The following is a 15,908-nucleotide window of genomic DNA, read 5'->3' as shown; positions in this document are numbered from 1 at the left end:
TATATTCTTGTGAGAACAAAATGTAGTAGTCTTTACCCCTGAAATGTACACAATGAGAGACACACCGGGCTGTCTTACTGCTTTATTAAACCCAGTGAGACAGATGCATACTGTAGTGGAAAAATGAAAGGGACATATTTACAATGTGAAATTTGTTCACCCATGAAACAAAGAAAAAAGCATTGCAGGTTATATTCATGATGCATACCATCAACATGAACGTAAGACTGTATTTAAAATAATAGCACACCAGCACTGAGTTTAGACATCAGGTGACATGAATAAGGAATGGTGTTAACATTGAACTAAACACTTTCAACAACATCTCTTTCTTATCCAGGGAGTCCCCACCCAGCTCATAAAATGGCTTATCTTCTCACTGCAGGTGATTAAACGGTGACAAGTTAGGGACACACACACAACAGAACATTTCAAACCAACACACGCATATTCAGACCCATGCTCCCCCATACAAACACTTCTACAAAACAATCAGGTGTACTGTATTTCCAACTCTGTTTCCACTGGTCCCCAGACAGCTGCTGGCGATGTAGAATTCAATACATTCCTAGTGTTTATATATTGATTATAAGCATGTCATTTTGCTACAACGTTATTTGGGTTATACAGAAAAATGAGGTGTTTCTGTACTGAGGAGCAACTAGCTAAATTATAGGCAGAGGATTCTGAACATTCAGTATGTATTAATGACTACAACCAAGTTATATGGACTATTTGTTTCTCGTTGCATTGGGGTCTTTGACTGTTGCATTTAAATATAAACATATGTGCCTAGCTCCTGATATACTGGTAACTAGGCTTTTGTCATTTTGCCTTTAATTATGGATTTGAATTAAATGACTGATTCAGTTCTGCCTAAGTGAGTATACTGATGAGGGCACCTCTCTGGAAGGCACAGGGAGTGTAATGAGCTGACTTGGATGAGGCAGAGAAGAACCATCACCCCAGGCAAGCAGGCAGGCATGGTGTGTATGGTGGTGTTGGGATGAGCAGTGGGCAGCACTGGGCCAGTTTGAGCTCCTAGCACCACACAGCCTCAGTGGGGTAAAGTTCTGCAGTGGCTGTGGCCTGGATGGGTCTAGGTGAGGCTGGCGTTGGAGCTGCTGGTACCACTGTTCTTCCTCTGGCCACTCTGCACCACACTGGGCACCTGCAGACCCGTCTGCACCGAGAAACTCCCATTCCACACCTGCAGGGGTTCGACAGAACACAAACTTAACATATAAAGGTGTGTTTTCTCGAAGACAGTGGCCTAATTTCTTTCTTCTGTGACTTGCCTAGAGATAGTGACCCACAAAGTAAACAAAATCAAAGTTTCTCACCGAGAAGGCTGGTATGACAGGCTGAGTGAACTTGGTTCTAAAGGTGTGCATCAGCGTCTTGGTTCTGGCGTTGTAGAAGGACAGTGCTCCTGGATGGAGAGAAATGTAACTAAGGCAGCTAAAGATTTGACACAGCAGCATAGCAACAGAACACAGAAAGGCTCAAGTGAACATGTTCATTTGATTACATTACCTAACCCACTCCTGATCCAATCCTTAATCCAGACCTATTTAATCCTATTTAATGAAGATTGGTCTTAAATACAAATCACTATGTACTGTTTGTCAGTCTCAGTTAAGTGGTCCCCCTGACTAGATGTAGAAAAGCTGATCCAGTGTAAGGTGGAGAGGAGATGTATCTGGGGGTCTGTCTCACCCTCCTCGTAGTTGCAGTAGACCCCTATGCGGTCCGGGATGGGACAGTCCAGGGCACGGGCCTTGTTGTTGTGCTTGGCTGTGAGGCTCTGGTGCAGCCAGTTGTTCAGGTGGATGCACCAAGAGGCGTTGCTCTTCCCCAGCTGGTCAAAGCGGCCCAGGTTCCGCAGGGCCAAGCCCACAGCAAACGCCTTGCTCTCCTTATCGAACCGCACCTCCCAGTACTGCTGGCCTGCGTCGATAAAGGTGTCTCCCAGTACAGTGTAGGACTCAGCCGTGAATCGGTCTCTGCCGACCCGAGCAGATGGCACTCTCTTCGGTGAATTCATGGCCGTCCTAGGAGAGGAGAAGAGGGAGAGTCAGAGGACGCCAAAGTTGAACCTCAACTTTCATGCACAAAGGATATGGCAGAAAGTGTTTCTGACCTGGCTGGGGAGTGCATGGGAGATTGGTTGGTTCTGTTCTTGTCCTTGCGGATGTCCTGGATGATCTTCCCCCCACAGCTGTCCCACTCCACACTGAGGTCCTCCACTTTCAGGTTCTGATGGGACGAGCCTGCATCCAGTTTGAACAGGAACGCTGCAGGGAGGAGTAGAGGGGTGGCGAGATAGAGACAGGCTTGATATTGATGTGCTGACTCATTGATTCTTATCACATCAGAAGATATTTAGGACAAAAAGATAGGAGGGAGAATGCATGTACACGCTGAGTGGAGGACAATGTCCAGTTCACCCACCATGTGTCTCCAGTGTTACAAGCTCAGAGAACTCGCCTGCCACAGCCTTGTTACACGCCTTCACACGGAACGTCATGTAACGTGTGTCAAAGCGAAGCCCTGAAATCACATAACGGGTACTTGATAATCACAGTTGGTCAATTTAAGTAAACGTATTACTTCTAGGCTACTGCATCTAAAGACAGGCCCTCCTCTTACTAGTTAACCCAAGCCATAACCCTAACCCTAGTTTCATGTCCACATCCCCGGCTCAACCCTAACCCTAGCTTTAACTCTAACCCGTAGCCTGACACGCTTACCTGTAAGGGTGTACGCTGTCTCTCGAATGCCCTCCACCACCATCCAGGGGTAGTCCTCCCGGGCGCGGGGCGGCCCCTCGTAGTTGGTGCGGCGATGCTCCAGGTCATAGTGATCTATCTTGGTGTCAGGCTCCGGCAGAGCCCACTGTACTGTCACCGTGTTGTCACAGACCTGGCACTCTGACACCAGAATCTCTGGGGTGGCAGGTACTGGGGAGAGAAATTGGGGATTACGTCCTTCATACTGAGAGGGCTAGGTTTGGTCAACATGGGTGGTACCAAAAAGACATGGTCACAACAGTTAATTGAAATATAACTTCAGTAAAGAATGTTGCAAGCACAGACATAAGGATGAATAGAACGAGCTTGGAACCTCTAACATTGGCAATTTGACTGGTAAACTCATGATGCAATAATTTCCATGGTAATGTAGAATGTTCATTCAAATTATGCTAACTTATGTGGCTCATGCAATTTGTAATGACATTTGAGTTGATTCAACAAATCACAGCACAGATTGCTGGTTACACTTCCTGCTTTTACTTCCTGCTTTGCTCCAATGGGTAAACTCAGAATGGCCGCCAGTCCACCCATTATACCATTATTGACTTGAATGGAGACGACGCCCATTCTATTCATTCTTATTTATTTGGTTGTAAGAGCATTGTCCATTGCTGTTATTAAAGAGAAACCAATAGACAGACATAATGGGTCCCACACTGACCTGGGAGGAACTTGATTGCCTGCAGCATCTCCCGCTCTTGGGTGAAGTCCACCATCATGTGACTCATGCTGTCACTGGCTTTGGCTTTCAGTGACAAACGGAAGGCAGGGGCCATTGTCACACTGCTCTCCCCCAAACAAAGACACACAGTGAGACATGTCTCATTATTCAACCCACTGAAGGACTGACAGGACACGTGAGTGTTGTACTGTAATACTACTGTAACTAGTAATCACTTTACACAGACCTATAATAACATACTAACTATTTTTCTAAAGTACCACACAAAAACATATTTGTGAATCATGAACAGACACACTGAAACGTCCAAAACTAAACTGACACAGCCAGAGAGGGGATAGATTGGAGCATGTGCCATGGGGGACTGACACATGTTTGGGACAGAGAGGGCAGGTGAGGTGAGCAAGAAGACTACAGAGTGGTGATTAAAAGGGTGTGCTACAGCGTGATTGTATGTAATATATATTTTGTTGTAATGTGTGTGGGTGAGCAGATGGTTAGTGAGTTAAGAATATACTTTGAGAAATGGAGAGCAATGAACAATACCTATCCTTAATGTCTTTGGCCGCCTGGAGAGAAGCAGACAGGGTAAGCAAAAGGGAAAGGAGGGGAGATATGGACCGAGAGAGAACTCAGTTTCAGCCACATCCTTACAATTGTGTTACACAGTAAACATACATCACGAACCACATCAGATCAACATACTGTACTGCTTTACAATAAAGGTACATAAAGATAAGAAACAGATAGTAACTGTGTAGCGCAGTTGGTAAAGCCTGGCGCTTGCAACGTTTCCTACAGGGGACCAGTCTGTAAAAGTACAAAAATGTATGCACTCACTACTGTAATTCATTCTGGATAAGAGTGTCTGCTAAATGACTAAAATGTCAAATGTATAACAACACTTATGCCAATAAAACCATTATGGATATCCTCAAGCAAAATGCCAATGGCATCATTGCATAAGATATGGAAATGAAATTAGCTAGGTTGTGGAAGCTTTTCATCCAGCCGTTACCTGAGTGAAGTCGTCTGCTTCCGAAGAGCAGAGAGTCTGATTGGCTACCTCCAAAAGCTCCTCAGAGCTCTCCAGGGCTTTGGAGCACGCACTCAGCTGACTCTGAAAAAGAACCAGAGAGAGAGAGAGAGAGAAAACCAGAGAAAGAGAACCAGAGAGAACCAAAGAGAGAGAGAACCAGAGAGAACCAAAGAGAGAGCGAACCAGAGAGAGCAAACCAGAGAAAGAGAACCAGAGAGAGAGCGAGAACAAGAGAACCAGAGAGAGAAAACCAGAGAGAGAGCGAGAGAGAACCACAGAGAGAGAGCGAGAGAACCAGAGAGAGAGAGAGAGAGAGAGAGAACCAGAGGGCGAGAACCAGAGAGTGAGAGAGAACCAGAGAGAGAACGATGACCATATTATGTATGATATTAGACACACATTTCCCTCAGATTACATAGACCCACAAGCAATTAGAAAGCAAATCCAATTTTGATAAACTCCCATATCTATTGGGTGAAATACCACAGTGTGAAAACACAGCAGCAAGATGTGTGACCTGTGGCAACCAGTGAAGAACAAACACCATTGTAAATACAACCCATATTTATTTATTTTCCCTTTTATACTTTAAATACTTGCCCATTGATACAACACTGTATGTATACTTAATATGACATTTGAAATGTCTTTATTCTTTTGGAACTTGTGTGAGTGTAATATTTAATGTTCACTTTTTATTGTTTATTTCACTTTTGTTTATCCATTTCACTTGCTTTGTCAATGTAAACATGTTTCCCATGCCAATAAAGCCCCTTGAATTAAATGGAATTGAGAGAGAACCAGAGTGAAAGGCAGAGAGAGAGAAGAATATATTGAATCACAGTCCAGACAATGTTTCCTCCTAATGTAACAAGCGTCTTCTTTACTGTGTCATTGAGGTTTCTTTCCATCACAGGAAGAGTTATTTGAGTTGAATTGTCATGAGCCACTTTTCTTTTCTTTCAATTGACCTACTGTAATTGGCTGTTCAGTATATCACTTCGGTTTCTACACATCCCATTCACATAATCAAGCAGGATGCAGTGTAGTTATGTTATCACAATGCAATGTAATTATGTTATCACGATGCAATGTAGTTATGTAAAGCTGCCCATGCCGTTGCTTTGTCTGACTGACTGGCTAACTGACACTCAGATGCTGAGAGGTAAACAGGATTATACAGTACACAGACACAATAATCCTCTAGGAATATTAATGTTGCAGACCCCAACACACACAGTCTTTCATACTGTAGCAACATTTCTAAGCAACACGGAATCAGTATGCACATGGCTTTACTCACAAAAAAAGTTATCCCGATTCTAAACCTGAGAATGAGTCATGCTAAACTGATCATAAGTCGATCCTATTGTCGGATAGCCTGGGAAGTCATGAAAATGTTTCAATGCTGAATGTTAATGACTGAAATCTTAAAAGATCAAGAAATGCAAAGCAAAAGCCTGTAAAATCCTTATCCAGTAAAAGCCCAATAAAGATGAACTGACCTGTAGCTCATAGGTGTGGCTGGCCCTCTCCTGTTTGATCCTGGTGACCATACTGTCTTTCAGCTCATCCAGTACTGAGTGGAGGGAGCTGAACTCTGTCTCCAGGTCCTCCTGGACACGGCTGGAGTTCCCCTGCAGGGGCCAATAGGGAAGGAATCAGTTCACTGATAGACTCTCTGACCATCCAGTCAGACAGACTAGTACGGCATGTACACTATGCCAAGTTCATAAAACCATTGTGTCGCACACATGCCGCAATCTTGCTTCAGACTGTAATCTAATGTTAGACCTGCCCAGATGGTGTGTACAGTACCTCCAGGTTCTCCAGGCTCTGTTTCAGACAGCAGATGAAGTTTGTGATCTCATCATTCTTCAGGGCCAGGGTAGTGGTGATCTTACGCAGTGATTCCTGCAGAATGTAAAACAAAGTTAAAAGTAGCCAAGTATCTGCCTAAGAATAATCTGTATCGCATTTGGACACTGGAACAAGTTCTCAATTATAGAATAGAAAACAGTAGAATATTTCATGAAATACCTTGCTTCAGGATTACACAGATCACCCCTCCTTACAATAGCCTACATTCAAATGAGTAAGGGTGAATCAAATGGTCAGTACTTGGTCATCTGCATTTCTTGGGAGTAAATTTCCACTTCTGTGTAAACTGTGACCAGGGCGGGCATCTTGCTACTTGACCGGAAGTATGCGCATCCATAATGTAATAATGCGTCTCCAGTTGTTGGGTTTAACTCCTCATAAAGCCTACACTAGGCACCCCATCTCCGAAGCAGCCAAACTCACACATGGAATTAATGATACTACATTAAAAAAGATCCAGGCAAATTATGTCAACAGTCCAGTCCCAACCCGTCAGTTCAGTTCAGACACTCCAAGAAGCATTTGATATGCTCTTTGATGCGATAGGCTATGCGCCAGGCCCAAATCATAGGGATAATGGGACACTCTCTGCTCCCACCTGTTTATTATCGCAACCTAGGTCTCTGTAGAGCGATACAAAATAAAAACAAACAGTTGTGAATGTGTCTTGGACTGGTATGCATTTACAAGTTTAATCAATAAACACTATTCTGGGACCTGTCACGGCAAGGCGTAGTTTTCTCGAAAACTAATGCTCAGAGTAGTAATTGGTTGAGGGACTGCAAACCTTGCTGTCGACGTGCCTCCATAAAATACGCCTTGTCTTTTAAATCAATTACAATATGTAACCATTCAAGGTCTTACAATGATGTAAGACATCAACAAAGTTCCGGTCCTCCGCGCTACTCCTCCTTTCTTTGTACGCCCTGCGACCGCCGCAAACACAAAACACCTGTTCGGTCGGTTGTTCCTACCTTCTGATCTCCCATGTTGCTGTTCCAATTAACCAGTGCCGGTGTATCAGGAATTATAAATACTGTTCTTTCGCGTCTAATCTTTTCGATGTATTTGGAGCACACTGACTACTGGTCTGGTACTGATGCTGCTGGAGTGCATTGCATCTCCTGTCCAACGTTTAGGGCCGTCTTGTGTTTTGCGCAGATGCAGTAGAAGGGAAATCTGGGTAGTGTGGTTTTAATATGAACCATATTACGTAATCGTTGGTATAATCTGTTTCCATTCAGGTAGGTGTTCTTTCCTTTGTAAACGAAAACCAATTAGGTCATCACCAGAAAATAAATTAGAATGATGATTAAATCATGTCAATGTGGAGCTATATGGGGCCCTCTGCATTGTTAACAAATTTGAGGCGAACGGCAATACAGAGGTAGATTTGGCTTCCTCAAGCCACGGAGGTTTCTCAATTGCGTCACATCCTCCATATGGAGCATTTCGGACCAAGCATTGATTCGTTTAGTCAAAAAGATATCTCAGACAGCACTTGCCCGATTTTGATTAAACTTTGGTGAATGGTGCGTCTTGCCATAGAGATCCGGCATTTACAAAATTACAAGGCTTGGCCCAAGGGAGCTATAGTAATTCACCGTGAAAACAACAACAATAATTCACCATGCCATTGGATTTATGTTGAAAGTTAGGTGAAAAAAAGACGAAACTCCCTTGATGACTTTTTGCAAATCAAATCAGTTTTTCTTGTTGCTTCAACTTCATAACATTTCATTTTTGTTGTTGAAATGACATGGAAACAACGATGATTCAAACTATTTTTGAGCCACAGGAGTTTGGTTGCACCTTAATTCAGGAGGACGGGCTCGTGGTAAAGTCTGGAGTGGAATTGTATCAAACACATGGTTTCTATGTGTTTGATGCCATTCCATTTGCTCCATTCCAGCCATTATTATGAGCAGTCCTCCCCTCAGCAGCCCCCACTGTTTTGCACAGTGAGCTGGATGTGGTTGACCCCTTTCTTCTTCCTACCACAAAAAGTAAAAGACAAAATGTGTCTATCATTCTACACATTCTGGGTTAACTTTATGGTTGTCTATGTATACTACTTGCATTACTTAATTTTTCATGCTGCTATATAAACAACTTTCATCATAAACTTTAGAGCTTTGTATTGTTTTGCCACAGGAAGTCACACGGATATTCTCGTAACGTTGACTGTAGTGACAAAGTGTGTTAACACATTTGGACCAAAACCCACAAGCTCTCGAAGCCCCTTCAATTTCTCTGAGCCACATTTACAATTTGACCACACAGACTTACTCATTGAGAGGTGGCATATGCCCTTACACTACAGTGCACAAAGTACCAACCTCTGAGGACACCTGTGATTGCAGAACAACTTTTAGCACAGCAGAAGTTTATATGTATGTAGTCTACCAGTCTTTGTGGTTATTTGTGCAGCCGCCACACCTCACCCCTTATGTCTGGTTTCAGAATACGGTAAATGTTATGCACCTCCTCCCACCCACAGATAGAGTCCTTCCTCATCTCACTCATGAAGGTACTGTTGCTATGATGTGCAGGAAGACAGAGTGAAAAGCCAACCTTTGAGTCCAGGAAATGGACATCTGGAACAAAGTGATCAACTTGCTGTTTCTTATAGGTAGGGTTACTACTTCTTGCTATACTACACATGCATGGTTAAACAATATAACCATGAAAACATTTGCATTTGCTTTTTGAAATAGCATTTTTCATAGACCCTTGATTTTTATTGGGTTGTATACTGACTGACAAACTGCATGCACATGTCTGGTTGACCTCCTATTGTGAAGATACCTTCATAATAAAAGCAATACTATTACAATGTTGGTCTCATGGAAGGGTAAATAAGAGGTCTTAACTGTATACTGACATATGGTTTGCGCATTTGAGTGACAACATTGGACAAACAGGTCCCCAATAAAAGTACTGTACTGTACATGGGGTGAACAAAACATTAGGAACACCTGCTCTTTCCACCCAAAGGACATCCAGCCAACTTGACACAACTGTGGGAAGAACTGGAGTCAACATGGGCCAGCATCCCTGTGGAATGCTTTCGATACCTTGTAGAAGCCATGCACCGACGAATTGAGGCTGTTCTGAGGGCAAAAGGGGGTGCAACTCAATATAAGGAAGGTGTTCCTAATGTTTTGTACACTGTGTATGTTCAGTTATTGCATGTACAACATGATGCAATTATGGTTCTCCATTGTCTTACTCTGCTTTTCCCCTAGTCTGAATTCATTGAACTTCTCATTGTTTCTAAAAAAAACAAACAAATCGCTTGTGTTTTATATTACCCTACCCCTTAGCTCTCATGGCAACAGTGACGTCTGCTCTGAGCGTTGTGATCACGGAACCACCCCAAAGGACAGTGGAAGCTCCTCTTGGTTCCTCTCTGATCCTCATCTGCAGTTTTGAGCCCCAGACTAGTGCCTGGGTGAGGTGGTATTTCAACATAAACCAATCATGCGGTGATTCTAGTTCCAGTCAACTTTCCTCCCATAAGATATCGGTCAACAAGACTGTGGAGCAGAACGATGAAGGTCATGTCCTTCAGGAGTCTGGGAGAGCTTGGTCCAGACTGACTGTGAGAAATGTCCGGTACAATGACAGTGGGTGGTACTTCTGCCAGGTTTTGGCAGATATCCCTTACCTTAGAAAAAGTAACAGCAATGAAACTCAAGTTATTATTAGTAAGTACAAAATAAAATTTTCATCTGATACATCCTCCTCCCTTCAGCATGTGCATAAATGTATCGTGGTTATAATGGTAATATTTATCATACACCAGTAGCATCATTGGCAGCACTGCTAATATACAGTATATATTTTTAACTCATTGTGTTCTTTATAATGCAGCTGGCAAGACGACAGAGAGTACCCCACCATTGATGACAGGTAAATCCTCAAACTTCAACCATAGACATTCTCTACATTTTAGACATTTAGCAGATGCTCTTATTCAGAGCAAATTACAGGAGCAATTAGAGTTAAGTGTAGAATAATAGTGAAGACATCAAAACTAATGAAATAACACATATGGATCATGTAGTAACCAAAAAAAAAGTGTTAAACAAATCAAAATATGTTTTAGATTTTAGATTCTTCAACATATCCACCCCCCACATCCACCCCCTTTGCCTTGATGACAGCTTTGCACACTCTTGGCATTCCCTCAACCAGTTTCACCTGGAATGCTTTCCCAACAGTCTTGAAGGAGTTCCTATATATGCTGAGCACTTGTTTGCTGCTTTTCCTTCACTCTGCCGTCCAACTCATCCCAAACCATCTCAATTGGGATGAGTTTGGGTGATTGTGGAGGCCAGGTCATCTGATGCAGCACTTCATCACTCTCCTTCTTGGTCAAATAGCCCTTACACAATAGCCCTTGCAATTTCTGAGGTGCAGTTAACTCTAACGAATGTATACTTTGTAGCAGAGGTAACTCTGGGTCTTCCTTTCCTGTGGTGGTCCTCATGAGAGCCAGTTTCATCATAGCGTTTGGTGGTTTTTGCAACTGCACTTGAAGAAACTTTCAACGTTTTTGAAATGTTCCGTATTGACTGACCTTCATGTCTTAAAGTAATGATGGACAGTCGTTTCTCTTTGCTTATTTGAGCTCTTCTTGTCATAATATGGACTTGGTCTTTCACCAAATAAGGCTATAATCTGTATACCACCCCTACCTTGTCACAACACAACTGATTGGCTCAAACGCATTAAGGAAAGAAATTCCATTAACTTTTAACAAGGCACACCTGTTAATTGTAAAGCGTTCCACGTGACTATGTCATGAAGCTGGTTGAGAGAATGCCAAGAGTGTGCAAAGCTGTCATCGAGGCAAAGGGTGGCTACTTTGAACACTTGTTTGGTTACTACATGATTCCATGTGTGTTATTTCATAGTTTTGATGTCTTTACTACTATTTTACAATTTAGAAAATAGTAAAAATATCCAAACTTGACTGGTAGTGCATATTTTTGTCCGAGAGTGCTGTACGTGTGTGCCTGCATGCATGTGTGGTTGTCTCAATATTTTTCAAAATGACAATGTTGATTTCCATACTTTTTATAACTGTATACAAAATAAATAAAAGTGTCTCTTTGAATAAATCAATTACATTTTCCCCTTGATCTCCCTCCAACCAGTAACTTGGTCTCCCCACTCCAATGAGGGTTTGCTTCTAGGCTGGAAGCTGTGGGTAGCAGTGGGAGTAGCAAGTGCCATACTGGTTTCATTGCTAGTGGTCATCTGGATCTTACTACAACGAAGGAGAAGCATAATACAAAGAGGTACAAAGATGTTTGTGCTATAAAAATGTATTTAGCCAGTAGTATACACACTTTTAGCTGTATTAATCTTAAACCAGATCTTGTGACATTCTATGGCAGAGAAGAGCAGTTTGTAGAGGTAGAGGACGATCAAAGCATATGAAACAGACAAAAGAAAATTAAAGAAAGCTCTGTAATAAAGATAAAAGCATAGCGCTGAGAGTGAGTGAGAAAGCAATGAAAAAAAACAGCAAGCCCTGTGCACTCATTTATAGAGCAGCTCGTATGCTGAAAGACAGGACTGCCTGTCTCACGGTCCTAAGAGTGTGCTGAATGAGAGAGCAGGTGATATGTGGTTAACAGCTCAGAAAATGACATGTGGCGGTGTACATCAGATTCCATGTGGTTACAGCCTCTTTCTTTGCAGCTTCTCATCTGTGCCTTGTCCTTTCTGCCCAGTGTACAACCTTCTTGGGAGTTCAGGCTGATGTAATTGTTTCTGTGACAATTACTGTGGAGTAAATTGTTTCGTTTTTCTTGTGTGTTTCTAGATAATCCTATCTATACCAATATGCCTGCAATAAAACAACCCTCTCCACGTCCAGGACTACAGATGGACAAACAGAAGATTTCTCCCACTTTAAAATATATCAGGACCCCAACTCCAGCCAGAAACCACAACAACAAACACATCAGGATCCCAATTCCACACAGTGCAAATGACAACAAACCCCTCACAGAGACCCCAAATCCACCTAGAGCCCATGATGGCAAACATCTTCCAACTCCTGCCAGGGCACATGACCTCAGGACCCATGACAGCAAATAAAGCTTAAAACCTTGACTTTTTATGATTCATATTTCCTATCCTGAATCTTCCAACAAATCAAACTATCTCAGCAAGTAATTTAATCCTGTAAGTGTAGTGCAACTCTGTCCTATCTTACAGAGCTATCACTTCAGTATTGTTTTTGGTTGCTGTTAATTAATTTTCCAGCAGATGGCATGCTATGGTAGCCTACTAAATTAGGATAAATTATCGTTGTCTAAATATTATTCTCAGGGTCATTTAAAAAGTTACCCCAGTTCAGTAAAGCATCATTTAGTAATAAGGAAAATAAGTGCTATTTTCTGGAAGGTAATTTGTATAGGTAGCATTTGTAAAAAGACTTTGAGCAACACATATTGGGCTTGAAACATATCTATAGCTGTTTATAGTGCATTCATAAAATTCCATATTTCAATCTTTTCTTGTAATGGTAGCGCATAAATTGTGAACCAATAAAGTATGTGACTGGCAATTGTGCTATAAATTTTCACAAAATCGGATACATACATCAAGTTCATTTTAGACAATGTCTTTACAATGATAGTCTACCAGACAACCAGTTCAAATGTTATAATCCCAATTATAAACTGGGTGGTTCGAGCCCTGAATGCTAATTGGCTGAAAGTCATAGTATATCAGACCGTATACCATGGGTATGACAAAAATGTATTTTTATGCTCTAATTATTATGTTGCTAACCAGTTTATAATAGCAATAGGCACCTCGGGGGTTTGTGTTATTGGCCAATATACCATGGCTAATAGCTGTGTCCAGGCACTCCACGTTGCGTTGTGTATAAGAACAGCCCTTAGCCGTGGTATATTGGCCAAATATCACACCCACTCAGACCTTATTGCTTAAATAACAGTGCCAACATTTTCAGTCAAATGAACATGAAAGATTAGTGGAATCTGAGTGGGTAGCTGGACAGGTAGGATGACTGACAGTGAAGATGAACAGGTTGTCACAGGTCAGGTGACAGGAAAGGATGAGACTGAGGCAGGAATTAAATTTAACCATAAAATTGTATATTTACTGGGTAGTCTGTAGTGGATTCATGGACGCAGAGATCGTCTGGATTAGACGGAGCTAAGGAAGAGAAAGCAACGAGATCGGGCGATGGCGATTTCCTCCTTTTATGAAGTTGAGATCTGTCGGCCATTTCCACCTGACCTAATTAAAGCGCCCCTGGCCCAGCTGAGCAAGTGGCCATGAATTAAAAGATTCTTCCATCAACTCCATGGGCCTTCTCTACAGAACAAATAAAATGTATCTGTAAATCAATGTTCAACATTCAAAAATAGAAAAACATGGTCACTGCATTGAATTAGAAATTACAATACTAGAATGTTCATTAAATTTTTAATGATGGGATAAAATATTTATGATGGAATAAAGGTCAGCCATTTTGGTCAGGGAGTTGGTCAACCATGGTTTGCCAGTGCTGTGTTAAGAGTGTAAAATAATGAATTGGAAGAAAGTATCTGCAGTGTATGTTTGGTAGATAGCCAGCCAGTTTCAGAGGAATTATTCTATAAATACATTTCTCTTATTAACTGCCAATATGTCAACATTCGAGTCAAACAATTCAGTCAATCCATTCAGACTGGCTGAAATCAGTTAATGATAAGATTTAGTAAATGCAACAGGTTCTGATATTGTATCATAGAATAGCACTTACAGCTTTCCAAAAAAACACAAATGTAGACATTCATTATCTGTTTACATATATATTAGAGGCTATTTATATAGAAAATAAGTATACAACCCATATGACAATATTTTAGGTTCACACTAATTCAAATTAGACTGGTTTGGTTGTCTCCCTGAACAATATAACTGCCATTTTCACACCATACAGTGACTTTTTCGTAGCAGGTTAGAATAATTAACGTGGGAGGTTACGATACTTAGGTTAAGGTCAAGAAAAGGGTTAGGGGTAGGGCAGAGAGGAAGTGTCGAAGCAAGAGGGGTAACTAGGCCCAAAATCTGTCTTCTCCAGCAGGTGGCTTTTTTTCTGCTCACCAAGCGATAAGTTTTTGTATTGAGGTCAATGAGAGAGTGTCGACATTGGTAAACAAAACGTGTTAAGAGTGTACTGATACAAGTAGGTCACTTGACATTCCGGCAACTTTGAAATAAAACACTTTATATCGGAAATGTGCCTGTTGTTCACATGCATATCTGCCCTCTCTTTGGCTAGAATGGTAATACCTGATCTTACCTCCTCCCGACTGCCTTCCATTTTTGAAGACATTTATTTTCATTGTTAAAGCGGCCACTTGCGTGGTCAATATAAAGTATAATCGCTGCGACGAAAAGTCTACCCATCGTGGCCCTATTCCCTCAAATCACAATCCATTCTGGAATTTTTGAGGGTTTAATTAACTCTAGTAATTTAATAGGATCTCTATGGTCACGTGTTACTCAGCCAGTCGCAGCAGCCAGGTACTTGGTGGAGCCAGTTTGCATGGATTATCGCGCTCATTAGCCAGTACACGTAACAGGTAGAGCCGCAAAATCATATGGAATCAAATCAAATATACTTTGGATACATTTCTAACGGTGTAGACTAAAAAGAAATACCACTACAGCCAGGTAAGTCGTGTATTGGTATTTCAACTTGCGCAAGGAGCATTCACTGTTGAGTTGTTCTTCATGGGTGAGGTCAGTCATAAACAAGTGAAGCCCGCTAGTAAACTAACTAGCCAGCCACCTTGGTAGCAGGTAGGGTGGTGGGACAAGACTATATTCGGCATGCACTCTTTGTAGTGAACACCTTTGATTAGTTTTAAGGTGTAGTGTTAGTCATAAATACATCCTCGATATTAGCCCTATTAAAGTAAATAGTTATAGCAAGTTATTTTGATAACTCACCTTTTGCCCACCAGTAATTCATTTCCGTTCTTTATCAGAAATGTTCTATGTTACAAGTCTCATGACTTGTATTAACACACCCAGAGTTCCCCCAGAAAGTATTCACACCCCTTGACTTTTTACACATTTTGTTGTGTTGAGTTTAAAATGGATTAAATTGAGATTTTGTGTTACTGGCTTACAAAAAATGTCTATAATGTCAGTGAAATTATGTTTTTAAAAATGTTAAGCTGAAACCCTTTGGTATGGCAAGCCTAAAGAATTTCAGGAGCATACATGTGCTTAACAAGTAACATAAATTGCATGGAGTCACTCTGTGCAAAACCGTGTTTAACATGATTGTTGAATGACTACCTCATGTCTGTATCCCACACATACAATTATCTGTATGGTCCCTCAGTCAAGCAGTGGATTTGAAACACAGATACAACCACAAAGACCAGAGATGTTTTCGAATGCCTCGAAAAGAAAGGCACCTTTTTTATTTTAGTTGGGG

General features: G+C 41.6%; 3 protein-coding genes across 7 annotated transcripts in view; 2 read left to right on the top strand and 1 right to left on the bottom strand.

Moving 5' to 3' along the window:
* Nucleotides 1-67: 67 nt before the first annotated feature.
* LOC110521477 (fibronectin type III and SPRY domain-containing protein 1) lies at nucleotides 68-7,846 on the bottom strand. 3 transcript variants are annotated; one of them, XM_021599054.3, is made up of 12 exons: nucleotides 7,393-7,846; nucleotides 6,356-6,451; nucleotides 6,043-6,174; nucleotides 4,517-4,618; nucleotides 4,045-4,067; nucleotides 3,478-3,599; nucleotides 2,754-2,963; nucleotides 2,455-2,553; nucleotides 2,144-2,297; nucleotides 1,720-2,054; nucleotides 1,344-1,432; nucleotides 68-1,210 (listed from the first exon to the last, which is right to left on the bottom strand). In XM_021599054.3, exons 1-12 carry the CDS (start codon nucleotides 7,405-7,407, stop codon nucleotides 1,100-1,102), a joined length of 1,488 nt encoding a protein of 495 aa, XP_021454729.3. In that variant the 5' UTR covers nucleotides 7,408-7,846; the 3' UTR covers nucleotides 68-1,099. The 3 variants fall into 3 exon arrangements, with proteins under 3 accessions (XP_021454729.3, XP_090087550.1, XP_090087551.1); XM_090231424.1 differs by lacking the exons at nucleotides 4,045-4,067; nucleotides 7,393-7,846; XM_090231425.1 differs by lacking the exons at nucleotides 4,045-4,067; nucleotides 6,043-6,174; nucleotides 6,356-6,451; nucleotides 7,393-7,846 and having other exon boundaries at nucleotides 4,517-4,675.
* Nucleotides 7,847-8,921: 1,075 nt separating this feature from the next.
* Nucleotides 8,922-13,007, top strand: LOC110521479 (uncharacterized). The gene is made up of 5 exons (XM_036968476.2): nucleotides 8,922-9,050; nucleotides 9,745-10,128; nucleotides 10,295-10,333; nucleotides 11,584-11,727; nucleotides 12,258-13,007. Exons 1-5 carry the CDS (start codon nucleotides 9,008-9,010, stop codon nucleotides 12,533-12,535), a joined length of 888 nt encoding a protein of 295 aa, XP_036824371.2. The 5' UTR covers nucleotides 8,922-9,007; the 3' UTR covers nucleotides 12,536-13,007.
* Nucleotides 13,008-14,800: 1,793 nt separating this feature from the next.
* si:ch211-129c21.1 (semaphorin-4E) overlaps nucleotides 14,801-15,908 on the top strand; it is a 30,597-nt gene continuing 29,489 nt past the window's right edge. For 2 of the 3 annotated variants that reach the window (XM_021599049.3, XM_090231421.1), the window contains exon 1: nucleotides 14,948-15,133. The gene's annotated coding sequence lies outside the window, so the exon portion shown is untranslated. Of the gene's footprint in view, nucleotides 15,134-15,908 lie in introns of all 3 variants that reach the window. The other variant, XM_036968471.2, reaches the window with a different exon arrangement.

The sequence above is a fragment of the Oncorhynchus mykiss genome, chromosome 4, assembly GCF_057628025.1.
Source record: "Oncorhynchus mykiss isolate SJ-2025 chromosome 4, ASM5762802v1, whole genome shotgun sequence".
NCBI lineage: Eukaryota > Metazoa > Chordata > Actinopteri > Salmoniformes > Salmonidae > Oncorhynchus > Oncorhynchus mykiss.
This window is presented reverse-complemented; position numbering and strand designations above follow the sequence as displayed.